At 44.4% G+C, this 15282-nt stretch overlaps 1 protein-coding gene and 1 long non-coding RNA gene across 5 annotated transcripts; both read left to right on the top strand.

Moving 5' to 3' along the window:
• Positions 1 to 1246: 1246 nt before the first annotated feature.
• On the top strand, positions 1247 to 3631 carry LOC143484957 (uncharacterized). Its single transcript, XM_076984042.1, has 5 exons — positions 1247 to 1268; positions 1524 to 1584; positions 1676 to 1738; positions 2515 to 2907; positions 3189 to 3631. Exons 4-5 carry the CDS (start codon positions 2559 to 2561, stop codon positions 3332 to 3334), a joined length of 495 nt encoding a protein of 164 aa, XP_076840157.1. The 5' UTR covers positions 1247 to 1268; positions 1524 to 1584; positions 1676 to 1738; positions 2515 to 2558; the 3' UTR covers positions 3335 to 3631.
• Positions 3632 to 6442: 2811 nt separating this feature from the next.
• LOC143484958 (uncharacterized) lies at positions 6443 to 10957 on the top strand. 4 transcript variants are annotated; one of them, XR_013122750.1, is made up of 6 exons: positions 6443 to 7803; positions 8427 to 8601; positions 8709 to 8769; positions 8861 to 9495; positions 9571 to 10233; positions 10515 to 10957. It is a non-coding gene; the product is annotated as an uncharacterized LOC143484958 (long non-coding RNA). The 4 variants fall into 4 exon arrangements; XR_013122748.1 differs by having other exon boundaries at positions 8704 to 8769; XR_013122751.1 differs by having other exon boundaries at positions 6444 to 7803; positions 8487 to 8601.
• The last annotated feature ends 4325 nt before the right edge of the window (positions 10958 to 15282 follow it).

Genomic DNA, 15282 nt, shown 5'->3' with positions numbered 1-15282 from the left:
TCCACACGACAACGCCGAGACCGGAGTTTTCAAAAGTCTCCACCTTGGAAGGCGTTTTCAAAAACCTCCGTTTTCGTGTGGACGGGAGGCTAAAACGGAGACAAAAACCTCCGTTTTTAAAAACCTCCGGTGTCGTGTGGACAGAGATATTTTTGAAAACGGAGACAAAAACCTCCGTTTTTAAAAACCTCCGGCGTCGTGTGGACGGGAGGCTAAAACGGAGACAAAAACCTCCGTTTTTAAAAACCTCCGGCGTCGTGTGGACGGGGCCTAAATGAACTGATTAGTATCCAAGCTTAAATAATGATGGATTAAAAAAAGATTAGACATTTGACGTTTTGCGAGACTACGTATGGAAACATCCCAACATGTATTTATGTGCTCAGACAAATACTCTTACTGTTCCTCTCTGTTCTGAAGTTCTGCTCACATTGGTAAGGTCGCTATCCAATTTGAGCGCGATTGCGACCATCGATATCAAGGGTTTGAAGCAAAGATTGTTTAAGGGCACTACATTTCATACAGCCTTAAGTGAAAGTGAGCGACTCCCAGCTTTCGGACTGTGTGCACTTCCGCCCGAGCTTTCGTGCACTTCCACCGCGCGCTTTCCCTCCATACGGTGAGTGTCTAAGCAGTCCGGTGCTTAAACTTGCTTAGTAAACAAGCTTAGATTAGCTAGCATGCCTTTAATCAACTTGAGATTTGATTAGTATCACAATTTCTATAAAGTTATGTTGCCCTCAAAATAAGTGCACCATGTAGAAGTTTACTTTTGACATGCTAAGAATGCGTGTCGGTGTTTAACAGGTGAAAATGTTCTTTGCTAGCTTGCGTTAGAGCTGGCCTAATTATGTGCCTCTAATTATGTATATCTAAATAATACACAGGTCTAGACTAACATTACTCAAACTGTATGTCTATTATTGAATGATATAGAAATTACATTTCAGCTAGAGCTGATTGATATGTGAATTGTGAAAACATGAGTTAAGATTTTTTTCATGATACGTGGCAGTATTTAATAAATATGTTAAAATATTATCAGAGTATAAAAGCACAATGATATTTTTTAACATTTCACACACTGTGCACTACCAAATCTAGTTGGAGTGGCCTAATTGTACGCTCTTTGTAGGCAAATGTGAAAGACATCTGTTTTATTACTAACAGTAGCTGCAATATGCTCAGAAAAGTTATATGTTAACATTAAATGTTTTGACATCTTTTTTTTCTTTTCACAGAAAAACACCTATCTATCTATCTGTCTGGTATGTGTACTAATTTTTATTTTACAATCATAGGCAAAGAAAAGAAGGTCGGCAAAACCCGTATCTGGTGGTGTTAGGTGGAGACAGAGGGATAATTCAGGACAAATTATTCCAAAATTTCCCCCAAAGACTCCTAACTCGACTACACGTAATAAATGTTCTTTTTGGTCTCCAAATTTGAATTGTACAGGTCTTCTGATAGTTGAATAATGAAAATGTACCTTGGTCTCACATTGCTTTTTGTTCCAAACTCAGGTAAAAGGAGCAGTTCTGAAGTGGCTGAACCAGTATTTCAGCAGCCTGAGCCAACACTATGGTCAGTAGAAATCTGTTACACAGATTATACATACATAAATGTTAGTCACACATTTAATAATTTTGTAATTTTTTTTGTCTTACATTTACAGATGGTGCTCAAGAACTTAATGCACTGCAAGACATTCTCAGGGACGTTCCTCCACAAGAGAAAGGTACTGTGCCACTCAGCTGGGCTGAACGGCAAGCTCAAAGCTCAGAGAAGTGGAATGCTTCTGTCACGTAGGGCTACGCCCCCCTCTCCTAGCTGTCACGTAGGGCTACGCCCCCCTCTCCTAGCTGTCACGTAGGGCCACGCCCCCCTCTCCTAGCTGTCACGTAGGGCTACGCCCCCCTCTCCTAGCTGTCACGTAGGGCTACGCCCCCCTCTCCTAGCTGTCACGTAGGGCTACGCCCCCCTCTCCTAGCTGTCACATAGGGCTACGCCCCCCTCTCCTAGCTGTCACGTAGGGCCACGCCCCCTCTCCTAGCTGTCACGTAGGGCCACGCCCCCCTCTCCTAGCTGTCACGTAGGGCTACGCCCCCCTCTCCTAGCTGTCACGTAGGGCTACGCCCCCCTCTCCTAGCTGTCACGTAGGGCTACGACCCCCTCTCCTAGCTGTCACGTAGGGCCACGCCCCCTCTCCTAGCTGTCACGTAGGGCCACGCCCCCCTCTCCTAGCTGTCACGTAGGGCCACGCCCCCCTCTCCTAGCTGTCACTCTGGTTTCCCTGTTTCTCATGTCTGTGTTGTTCCCAGCCCGTTGATCCCGCTTCACAGATGTTTGCTGTACAGAGATTGCTTAATCTACCTCAACAGTGTACCAGTTCTCCCAGTCAGCTAAAGCTGACCTGTGGCAAAGAGGTTGTCCTTGTTAGTAAGTACTTGATTCAGTTCAATTAAATGCAAAAGACTGAATTCATACTGCTTACACGTCTCTTTTTGATTTCAGGATGGTACCAACTAAATTTGCCAACACTGGGCTGTTCTCAGTGCATGAAAAGCTGGACCACTGGACTTGATGAACTAGTACAATGTGGAAATTGGCCTGCTACCATCAACCACCAGACCATCTTCCATGTAGACCTGTTCCAGTCTTTACCTGCTACCATCAACCACCAGACCATCTTCCATGTAGACCTGTTCCAGTCTTTACCTGCTACCATCAACCACCAGACCATCTTCCATGTAGACCTGTTCCAGTCTTTACCTGCTACCATCAACCACCAGACCATCTTCCATGTAGACCTGTTCCAGTCTTTCCAGGATCTGAAGCAGCTGGCTCCTGGGCTTTCTCGTCATGCATGTATTGGAATGCTTGATGAAAGAACAGTCTTTTGGCAGAGTAAGCGTGTTTCATATTTCTTTGTTGTAGATCAGGGCCAGTCTTATCCACACAGGGTCACTGTGGCTGCAGATGGTCTTATCAAGCAGAACCTATTTCTATTTGTTTAAAATGTGCTGTAGAATACATATATCTTGATATCTTAATATCATATATTAGTATTCTCTAATTTGTGCATAGAAGGTTTGCGACCTTGGTTGGGGTGAAAAATGCCCACATGAGTTTTTTTACATGCCCATTTGCAGGTTAAAATGTGTTGGTGGTTCTTGTTATATTTTGAGGTAAGGAACTCTGGAGACGGCAAAATTCTGCAGCAGGATGGCGATCCTTCTCATGCTTCAGCCTCCACATCAAGGTTCCTGAAAGCATAGAAGTTCAAGGGGCTCCAGGATTGACCAGCCCAGTCACCAGACATGAACATTATTGAGGATTGACCAGCCCAGTCACCAGACATGAACATTATTGAGGATTGACCAGCCCAGTCACCAGACATGAACATTATTGAGGATTGAAAGATGAAACCAAAAAATCTTGGTGAACTCTGGAAGTCCTGCGAGACTGATTACTTTGCCATTGCAGATGACTTAATCAATAGTTTGAGTCATTGCCAAGATGTATGGATGCAGTCCTCCAAGCTCATGGAAGTCATATTGATATTAACTATTTTTCTAATGTTATTGTAACATGTTTGTGTATTCAAAATAAAGTATGTGTATAATTTCAACATTATTTTGTATACAAGACCTAATTAATGATAAAACTCAATTAATGATACCAGACTGAAGGACGGCTACATACACCAGGCTGTGAGACGGCTACATACACCAGGCTGTGAGACGGCTACATACACCAGGCTGTGAGACGGCTACATACACCAGGCTGTGAGACGGCTACATACACCAGGCTGTGAGACGGCTACATACACCAGGCTGTGAGACGGCTACATACACCAGGCTGTGAGACGGCTACATACACCAGGCTGTGAGACGGCTACATACACCAGGCTGTGAGACGGCTACATACACCAGACTGTGAGACAGCTACATACACCAGGCTGTGAGACAGCTACATACACCAGGCTGTGAGGATGTTGAACTCTCTCCCAGCTCTACCCCCCCTCCCCCTCCTAACTCCAGCACACACTCATACAGCATCCGGATCAACACAGTTCTGAAACCTAGTAACAGTACTTACAAGAACTGTTATGCACTCACACATCTCATACATGCACTACTGCTCAAACATGGTGTCAATTTTCACTGCTATGTAGATGACACTCAACTTTACATATCAGCCAAACCTGATGACATCAGGAAAAATTGAGGCCTGTGTAAAAGATATTAAATGCTGGATGTCTCTAAACTTCCTCCAACTTAATGAGGACAAAACAGAAGTCCTCCTTCTGGGCCCTAAGGCCACAAGACATAAAATTCCAGATCTAATGCTTAATCTCGCAGACTACCCCATTACACCTGGCACAGTAGCCAAAAACCTAGACGTCATACTCGACTCCGACCTATCATTTGATAAATACATAGGTAATACTACTAGGATAGCTTTTCTACATCTCCGCAACATTGCCAAGTTAAGAAATGCATTATCACAGGATGATGCAGAAAAACTGGTGCATGCCTTTGTTAGCTCTAGATTAGATTACTGTAACTCATTACTGTCAGGATGCTCAAATAGGAATCTAAATAAACTTCAAATAGTTCAAAATGCCGCAGCCAGAGTTCTGACTAGAACTAGAAAATTTCATATCAGACCAGTCCTATCAGCCCTGCATTGGATCCCAGTTAAATTCCATATTGATTTTAAAATTATTTTATTTACTTATAAAACACTGAACAGGCTTGCTCCCGAATACCTCCAGGAACTTATTTCCTATTATGAACCCCCACGTCCACTAAGATCACAGGGTGCTGGTCTGTTATTAGTTCCACAAATTAATAAGGTCACAGCAGGGGAAGAGCCTTTTCTTGTAAGGCCCCCCAGCTTTGGAACAATCTTCCAAAATGCGTACGGGACTCTGACACAGTCACAATCTTTAAGTCTAGGTTGAAAACCCACCTATTTGGTTTAGCATTTGATAATTAACTTCCGCCCTTAGATAAAAGTAAAGATCCAGGGGTTCATAGATGAAGGGTTTTATGGTAGACTGGGGCGCTGGTGCTGTCGTCCTGTCACTGCTCGTGGTCACTCAAGTTTGTTGACAGTGCAGTGGATGGATGCCATTGTCTCAGAATGCCCCCAAGCCTATGTTACCTTCTGGTTCTGCCTTTTTTAGCTAGGCTGTAATAATTTAACTTAATGCCGGAGTTGCTACCACACTCCAGAAATGTTTATAGTCTCATCTGTCCTGTATATGTCCTCATACTGAGCTCATTTTCCCTGTTTCATTTCTCCACATGGCTGCCCGCCTGCTCGTGGAACAATGAGATGAGGAGAGACAAGCGATCCATCCTGGGCCGGCCACCTCCTGCCTAACCGGATATGCCTACACCAAGATGGACATTATCCCTTGCATCGTTTTCCTTTTCTTAATTTCTTTCTGTCTAAATTGTTGTTGTTGTCATGGTGACCGGTGTCGGCCAGAGGAGGATGGGTTCCCCCCCGAGTCTTGGTTCCTCTCAAGGTTTCTTCCTCATGCAGTGTCTGCATTTGTCTTTACAAACTCAAAATATGTACTCCTTTTTAATGATTTAGCATTCCTGTGAATCACTAACCTAAAATTTAGATGACTAACCACAGTTTTTTACAACTGCTTCACATTTGAGAGAGAGAGAGAGAGAGAGAGAGAGAGAGAGAGACGCACTTCTTGAGCGTAATGCCCAGTGGGATTAGGTCAGAATTCTTCACTAAAAAGACCAACCTAATCGCTTTATAAATTTTTTTAATGTATTTAAAAAAATTCTTATTTTCTATTAGTGCTTTTTATGTTTAGGTTTGTTCTTAAACTGGTGCAAACAATTGTTAAAATTGGCCGTGCCAATAAAGCAATCTTTAAGTGAATCGAGAGAGAGAGAGAGAGAGAGAGAGAGAGAGAGAGAGAGAGAGAGAGAGAGAGAGAGAGAGAGAGACAGAGATGTTTCATAGTTTAAGGATTGTCTTTGGCTACTTTTCTCTGTGTAGAGACAAACGTAATTTTCACCTAAACGTATTCATTCTTTTATTCTCTGTTTCTGGTTCTTCTCGGGTTCTGATACGCCTAAGGCCCCGTCCACACGACGCCGGAGGTTTTTAAAAACGGAGGTTTTTGTCTCCGTTTTCAAAAATATCTACATCCACACGACGCCGGAGGTTTTTAAAAACGGAGGTTTTTAGCCTCCCGTCCACACGAAAACGGCGTTTTCGGGAGGTTTTTGAAAACGCCTTCCAAGGTGGAGACTTTTGAAAACTCCGGTCTCGGCGTATTCGTGTGGACGGGGAAAACACATGTTTAGGAAAACGCTGACGTCACATAGTGAGTCTGCGCATGTCTTTTTTTTGTTTACATTCGCTCAGCTTGTTCAGCATGGATACGCAGCTGATACGCAGCTGATACGCAGCCGTGAGACGCTGCAATTAACATGCCAGCCCAGTAGAGGGCGATCGTACTTCCCACAGAATGACATCAAAACACTTGAAGAATCAACTTAAATCAAATATATTTGTATAACGCTTTTCACAACACAAGTTGTCCCAAAGCGCTTTACAGGATTTACAAAGTTAACAATAATGTAGCGTGCAGTGCGGATGAATGATTCAGGGAACGAGCCATTTTGAATACTTGCTTTCTTTATTAGAAAGCAGCCCTGTTTCAACACAACGGGTAATGCTTATGAACTCGGACTTACACATACATTGAATGGGTGCGGGGTATCGAATGAGTACGAACACACGGGGGTGGTAGGTTTGACAAGCACATTAAAAACACTCATACATACATCGATTAGAAACTTACATTGTACAGACACATTCATCACATAGCACTTTATCACAAGCACATTACAGACATTATAACACTAAACTTAGCGACCAAATATGACACGAAAGGGATTATGGGAACGATTTGAAAAAACTGAACGCAGCGCATTTAGGCACCTCCGCTGTGTTATGTAATGCGAAAGTAACATTAAATTAAACTGTACACATGTTAATAATCCGCCAATTGCAGTGACAACGAAAGCAATCACGGAGCTGTCCATGCTGAACAAGCTGAACGAATGTAAACAAAAAAAGACATGCGCAGAATCCCTATGTGACGTCAGCGTTTTCCTAAACATGCGTTTTCCCCGTCCACACGACAACGCCGAGACCGGAGTTTTCAAAAGTCTCCACCTTGGAAGGCGTTTTCAAAAACCTCCGTTTTCGTGTGGACGGGAGGCTAAAACGGAGACAAAAACCTCCGTTTTTAAAAACCTCCGGTGTCGTGTGGACAGAGATATTTTTGAAAACGGAGACAAAAACCTCCGTTTTTAAAAACCTCCGGCGTCGTGTGGACGGGAGGCTAAAACGGAGACAAAAACCTCCGTTTTTAAAAACCTCCGGCGTCGTGTGGACGGGGCCTAAATGAACTGATTAGTATCCAAGCTTAAATAATGATGGATTAAAAAAAGATTAGACATTTGACGTTTTGCGAGACTACGTATGGAAACATCCCAACATGTATTTATGTGCTCAGACAAATACTCTTACTGTTCCTCTCTGTTCTGAAGTTCTGCTCACATTGGTAAGGTCGCTATCCAATTTGAGCGCGATTGCGACCATCGATATCAAGGGTTTGAAGCAAAGATTGTTTAAGGGCACTACATTTCATACAGCCTTAAGTGAAAGTGAGCGACTCCCAGCTTTCGGACTGTGTGCACTTCCGCCCGAGCTTTCGTGCACTTCCACCGCGCGCTTTCCCTCCATACGGTGAGTGTCTAAGCAGTCCGGTGCTTAAACTTGCTTAGTAAACAAGCTTAGATTAGCTAGCATGCCTTTAATCAACTTGAGATTTGATTAGTATCACAATTTCTATAAAGTTATGTTGCCCTCAAAATAAGTGCACCATGTAGAAGTTTACTTTTGACATGCTAAGAATGCGTGTCGGTGTTTAACAGGTGAAAATGTTCTTTGCTAGCTTGCGTTAGAGCTGGCCTAATTATGTGCCTCTAATTATGTATATCTAAATAATACACAGGTCTAGACTAACATTACTCAAACTGTATGTCTATTATTGAATGATATAGAAATTACATTTCAGCTAGAGCTGATTGATATGTGAATTGTGAAAACATGAGTTAAGATTTTTTTCATGATACGTGGCAGTATTTAATAAATATGTTAAAATATTATCAGAGTATAAAAGCACAATGATATTTTTTAACATTTCACACACTGTGCACTACCAAATCTAGTTGGAGTGGCCTAATTGTACGCTCTTTGTAGGCAAATGTGAAAGACATCTGTTTTATTACTAACAGTAGCTGCAATATGCTCAGAAAAGTTATATGTTAACATTAAATGTTTTGACATCTTTTTTTTTCTTTTCACAGAAAAACATCCATCTATCTATCTGTCTGGTATGTGTACTAATTTTTATTTTACAATCATAGGCAAAGAAAAGAAGGTCGGCAAAACCTGTATCTGGTGGTGTTAGGTGGAGACAGAGGGATAATTCAGGACAAATTATTCCAAAATTTCCCCCAAAGACTCCTAACTCGACTACACGTAATAAATGTTCTTTTTGGTCTCCAAATTTGAATTGTACAGGTCTTCTGATAGTTGAATAATGAAAATGTACCTTGGTCTCACATTGCTTTTTGTTCCAAGCTCAGGTAAAAGGAGCAGTTCTGAAGTGGCTGAACCAGTATTTCAGCAGCCTGAGCCAACACTATGGTCAGTAGAAATCTGTTACACAGATTATACATACATAAATGTTAGTCACACATTTAATAATTTTGTAATTTTTTTTGTCTTACATTTACAGATGGTGCTCAAGAACTTAATGCACTGCAAGACCTTCTCAGGGACGTTCCTCCACAAGGGAAGGGCACTGTGCCACTCAGCTGGGCTGAACGGCAAGCTCAAAGCTCAGAGAAGTGGAATGCTTCTGTCACGTAGGGCTACGCCCCCCTCTCCTAGCTGTCACGTAGGGCCACGCCCCCTCTCCTAGCTGTCACGTAGGGCCACGCCCCCTCTCCTAGCTGTCACGTAGGGCCACGCCCCCCTCTCCTAGCTGTCACGTAGGGCCACGCCCCCCTCTCCTAGCTGTCACGTAGGGCTACGCCCCCCTCTCCTAGCTGTCACGTAGGGCTACACCCCCCTCTCCTAGCTGTCACGTAGGGCCACGCCCCCTCTCCTAGCTGTCACGTAGGGCCACGCCCCCCTCTCCTAGCTGTCACGTAGGGCCACGCCCCCCTCTCCTAGCTGTCACGTAGGGCCACGCCCCCCTCTCCTAGCTGTCACTCTGGTTTCCCTGTTTCTCATGTCTGTGTTGTTCCCAGCCCGTTGATCCCGCTTCACAGATGTTTGCTGTACAGAGATTGCTTCATCTACCTCAACAGTGTACCAGTTCTCCCAGTCAGCTAAAGCTGACCTGTGGCAAAGAGGTTGTCCTTGTTAGTAAGTACTTGATTCAGTTCAATTAAATGCAAAAGACTGAATTCATACTGCTTACACGTCTCTTTTTGATTTCAGGATGGTACCAACTAAATTTGCCAACACTGGGCTGTTCTCAGTGCATGAAAAGCTGGACCACTGGACTTGATGAACTAGTACAATGTGGAAATTGGCCTGCTACCATCAACCACCAGACCATCTTCCATGTAGACCTGTTCCAGTCTTTACCTGCTACCATCAACCACCAGACCATCTTCCATGTAGACCTGTTCTAGTCTTTACCTGCTACCATCAACCACCAGACCATCTTCCATGTAGACCTGTTCCAGTCTTTACCTGCTACCATCAACCACCAGACCATCTTCCATGTAGACCTGTTCCAGTCTTTACCTGCTACCATCAACCACCAGACCATCTTCCATGTAGACCTGTTCCAGTCTTTACCTGCTACCATCAACCACCAGACCATCTTCCATGTAGACCTGTTCCAGTCTTTACCTGCTACCATCAACCACCAGACCATCTTCCATGTAGACCTGTTCCAGTCTTTACCTGCTACCATCAACCACCAGACCATCTTCCATGTAGACCTGTTCCAGTCTTTACCTGCTACCATCAACCACCAGACCATCTTCCATGTAGACCTGTTCCAGTCTTTCCAGGATCTGAAGCAGCTGGCTCCTGGGCTTTCTCGTCATGCATTTATTGGCATGCTTGATGAAAGAACAGTCTTTTGGCAGAGTAAGCGTGCATCATATTTCTTTGTTGTAGATCAGGGCCAGTCTTATCCACACAGGGTCACTGTGGCTGCAGATGGTCTTATCAAGCAGAACCTATTTCTATTTGTTTAAAATGTGCTGTAGAATACATATATCTTCATATCTTAATATCATATATTAGTATTCTCTAATTTGTGCATAGAAGGTTTGCGACCTTGGTTGGGGTGAAAAATGCCCACATGAGTTTTTTTACATGCCCATTTGCAGGTTAAAATGTGTTGCTGGTTCTTGTTATATTTTGAGGTAAGGAACTCTGGAGACGGCAAAATTCTGCAGCAGGATGGCGATCCTTCTCATGCTTCAGCCTCCACATCAAGGTTCCTGAAAGCATAGAAGTTCAAGGGGCTCCAGGATTGACCAGCCCAGTCACCAGACATGAACATTATTGAGGATTGACCAGCCCAGTCACCAGACATGAACATTATTGAGGATTGACCAGCCCAGTCACCAGACATGAACATTATTGAGGATTGAAAGATGAAACCAAAAAATCTTGGTGAACTCTGGAAGTCCTGCGAGACTGATTACTTTGCCATTGCAGATGACTTAATCAATAGTTTGAGTCATTGCCAAGATGTATGGATGCAGTCCTCCAAGCTCATGGAAGTCATATTGATATTAACTATTTTTCTAATGTTATTGTAACATGTTTGTGTATTCAAAATAAAGTATGTGTATAATTTCAACATTATTTTGTATACAAGACCTAATTAATGATAAAACTCAATTAATGATACCAGACTGAAGGACGGCTACATACACCAGGCTGTGAGACGGCTACATACACCAGGCTGTGAGACGGCTACATACACCAGGCTGTGAGACAGCTACATACACCAGGCTGTGAGACGGCTACATACACCAGGCTGTGAGACGGCTACATACACCAGGCTGTGAGACGGCTACATACACCAGGCTGTGAGACGGCTACATACACCAGGCTGTGAGACGGCTACATACACCAGGCTGTGAGACGGCTACATACACCAGACTGTGAGACGGCTACATACACCAGGCTGTGAGACAGCTACATACACCAGGCTGTGAGGATGTTGAACTCTCTCCCAGCTCTACCCCCCCTCCCCCTCCTAACTCCAGCACACACTCATACAGCATCCGGATCAACACAGTTCTGAAACCTAGTAACAGTACTTACAAGAACTGTTATGCACTCACACATCTCATACATGCACTACTGCTCAAACATGGTGTCAATTTTCACTGCTATGCAGATGACACTCAACTTTACATATCAGCCAAACCTGATGACACTGATTTGCACTTTACGGTGCAATCAGTGACCTGCAAAACACACACCCGGACGGACTCTTTATTGTTGCCGGAGATTTTAACCACGCAAATCTCAAAAAAGTTCTTCCTAAATTCCACCAGCATGTGAACTTTGCTACGAGAGGAACGAACACGCTGGATCTTGTCTACACGAACATTCCCGGCGCGTACAGGGCAGAACCCCGCCCCCACCTCGGATACTCTGATCACATGTCTGTCATGCTAATTCCTGCATACAGACCCATCGTCAGACGATCGAAACCTGTTCTGAAAAAGGTGAGAACCTGGCCGTCAGGAGCAATCTCAGCTCTTCAGGACTGTTTTGAATGCACTGACTGGGACATGTTTAGAGAGGCTGCAACATACAGAGACATTGTTAATCTGGAGGAATACACATCATCGGTGTCTGGTTACATCGAGAAGTGCATCGATGACGTGACTGTCTCCAAGCTCATCACCATCCGCTCCAATCAGAAGCCGTGGATGAATGCAGAGGTGCGCGCACTGCTGAAAGAACGGGATTCTGCTTTCAAAGCAGGAAACCAGGCGGCTCTCAGAACAGCGAGGGCCAGACTCTCTCGGGCCATCAGGGAGGCAAAGCGTGCACACGGCCAGATCATCCACAGCCACTTCATGAACAGCAGAGACACACGGCGCATGTGGCAGGGCATCCAGAGCATCACCAACTACAAGACTTCACCACCTGCTTGTGACAGTGATGCGTCCCTCCCAGATGCGCTGAATCACTTCTACGCACGGTTCGAGGCACGGAACAACGTGACTGCGAGAAAGTCCACTCCCTCTCCGAACGACCAGTTGCTGTCTTTCACCACAGCCGACGTAAGGACAACTCTACGCAGAGTCAACCCACGGAAAGCTGCTGGACCAGACAACATTCCTGGAAAGGTGCTCAGAGAGTGTGCAGACCAGCTAGCAGAGGTCTTCACTGACATCTTCAACACTTCTCTGAGCAGCACCGTTGTTCCTACATGCCTCAAGACCACCACCATCGTTCCTGTGCCCAAGAAGTCCTCTGTCTCCTGCCTCAATGACTACCGCCCTGTTGCACTCACACCCATCATCATGAAGTGCTTCGAGAGGCTCGTCATGAGGCACATCAAGACCCTGTTGCCATCCACTCTGGACCCCCTACAGTTTGCGTATCGTCCCAACCGCTCCACAGACGATGCCATAGCAACAACCCTTCACCTGGCACTCACTCACCTGGATTATAAGGACTCTTATGTTCGAATGCTGTTCATTGACTTCAGTTCAGCATTCAACACCATCATTCCCCAGCACCTGATCAGGAAGCTGAAACCACTGGGCCTGAACACCTCCATCTGTAACTGGATCCTGGACTTTCTGACTGAAAGACCTCAGGCAGTCAGGATCGGAAATACTACCTCCAGCACCATCACGCTGAGCACTGGAGCCCCCCAGGGCTGTGTGCTCAGTCCACTGCTGTTTACACTGCTGACTCATGACTGTGCAGCAACGCACAGCTCAAATCACATCATAAAGTTCGCTGATGACACGACTGTGGTGGGTCTCATCAGGAAGAACGACGAGGCAGCATACAGAGAGGAGGTGCAGCGACTGACGGACTGGTGTGGAGTCAACAACCTGTCTCTGAACGTAGACAAAACCAAAGAGATGGTTGTAGACTTTAGAAGAATGAGGTGTGATCACTCACCACTTAACATCGACGACTCTACTGTGGAGATCGTCAAGAGCACCAAGTTCCTCGGTGTTCACCTAGCAGATGATCTCACCTGGTCCTGCAACACCAGTTCCATCACCAAGAAAGCCCAGCAGCGCCTTTACTTCCTGAGAAGACTGAGGAAGGCTCATCTTCCATCTCCAATCCTCACTACGTTCTACAGAGGAACCATCGAGAGCACCCTGAGCAGCTGCATCACTGTCTGGTTTGGGAACTGCACTGTAGCAGACCGCAAGTCCCTACAGCGGATAGTGAGGACAGCTGAGAAGATCATCGGTGTGTCTCTTCCTTCCATCACCGACATTTACACTACACGCTGCACTCGCAAAGCACTCAGCATTGTAGGCGATCACACACACCCCTCACACACACACTTCCAACTTCTGCCATCTGGGAAAAGGTATCGAAGCATTCGGACCCTTACATCCAGATTCTGCAACAGCTTTTTCCCACAAGCTATCAGACTTCTCAACAACCTAGTCTGTGCTGTCTCACGCACACATATGCACATACAAAAACACTAGACCTTGGACTCTTTCTTATACTTATGCACACACATAAAAACACTGGACTTTGGACAGTTCTGATTTGCTGCTAAGACTGTACCAATATCTACATAACTGTCTGGACTGTCTTTATCATTTCACTACATTGTTCTAAGGTACATATCTGGTTTTAGCTGCTATAAAGAGTGTAGTAATGTTTACATATTTTTGTTTACATTTTCTTTACATCCTGTACTCTACATAGCACAATGCACTTTAACACACACTCAGTATTGCAATGTCACCCCCCCCCCCCCAGTATTTATCGTTTGTATTGGAAATTGTTTACTGTGTTGTATTTTTACTGTCTTGTATTTAATGTCTTGTATTTAATGACTGTTTGCGGACTAGCACATGTTTGCACAAGTGCACTTTGTTTTGTATTGAGTACTGTTCTATGTAGCACCTTTGGTCCTGGAGGAACGTTATTTCGTTTCACTGTGTACTGTACTGTATATGGTTGAAATGACAATAAAGACTACTTGACTTGACTTGACTTGACTTGAAAAATTGAGGCCTGTGTAAAAGATATTAAATGCTGGATGTCTCTAAACTTCCTCCAACTTAATGAGGACAAAACAGAAGTCCTCCTTCTGGGCCCTAAGGCCACAAGACATAAAATTCCAGATCTAATGCTTAATCTCGCAGACTACCCCATTACACCTGGCACAGTAGCCAAAAACCTAGACGTCATACTCGACTCCGACCTATCATTTGATAAATACATAGGTAATACTACTAGGATAGCTTTTCTACATCTCCGCAACATTGCCAAGTTAAGAAATGCATTATCACAGGATGATGCAGAAAAACTGGTGCATGCCTTTGTTAGCTCTAGATTAGATTACTGTAACTCATTACTGTCAGGATGCTCAAATAGGAATCTAAATAAACTTCAAATAGTTCAAAATGCCGCAGCCAGAGTTCTGACTAGAACTAGAAAATTTCATATCAGACCAGTCCTATCAGCCCTGCATTGGATCCCAGTTAAATTCCATATTGATTTTAAAATTATTTTATTTACTTATAAAACACTGAACAGGCTTGCTCCCGAATACCTCCAGGAACTTATTTCCTATTATGAACCCCCGCGTCCACTAAGATCACAGGGTGCTGGTCTGTTATTAGTTCCACAAATTAATAAGGTCACAGCAGGGGAAGAGCCTTTTCTTGTAAGGCCCCCCAGCTTTGGAACAATCTTCCAAAATGCGTACGGGACTCTGACACAGTCACAATCTTTAAGTCTAGGTTGAAAACCCACCTATTTGGTTTAGCATTTGATAATTAACTTCCGCCCTTAGATAAAAGTAAAGATCCAGGGGTTCATAGATGAAGGGTTTTATGGTAGACTGGGGCGCTGGTGCTGTCGTCCTGTCACTGCTCGTGGTCACTCAAGTTTGTTGACAGTGCAGTGGATGGATGCCATTGTCTCAGAATGCCCCCAAGCCTATGT

The sequence above is a fragment of the Brachyhypopomus gauderio genome, chromosome 21 (assembly GCF_052324685.1).
Source record: "Brachyhypopomus gauderio isolate BG-103 chromosome 21, BGAUD_0.2, whole genome shotgun sequence".
Classification (NCBI taxonomy): domain Eukaryota; kingdom Metazoa; phylum Chordata; class Actinopteri; order Gymnotiformes; family Hypopomidae; genus Brachyhypopomus; species Brachyhypopomus gauderio.
The sequence above is the reverse complement of the archived record's forward strand: the minus strand, read 5'-3'. Positions and strand labels throughout refer to the sequence as shown.

Coding starts and splice junctions, on each gene's coding strand:
- LOC143484957 (XM_076984042.1), top strand. CDS start 2,559: ATGAAAAGCTGGACCACTGGACTTGATGAACTAGTACAATGTGGAAAT. Junction 2,908..3,188: donor AAGAACAGTCTTTTGGCAGA/GTAAGCGTGTTT, acceptor TTATATTTTGAG/GTAAGGAACTCTGGAGACGG.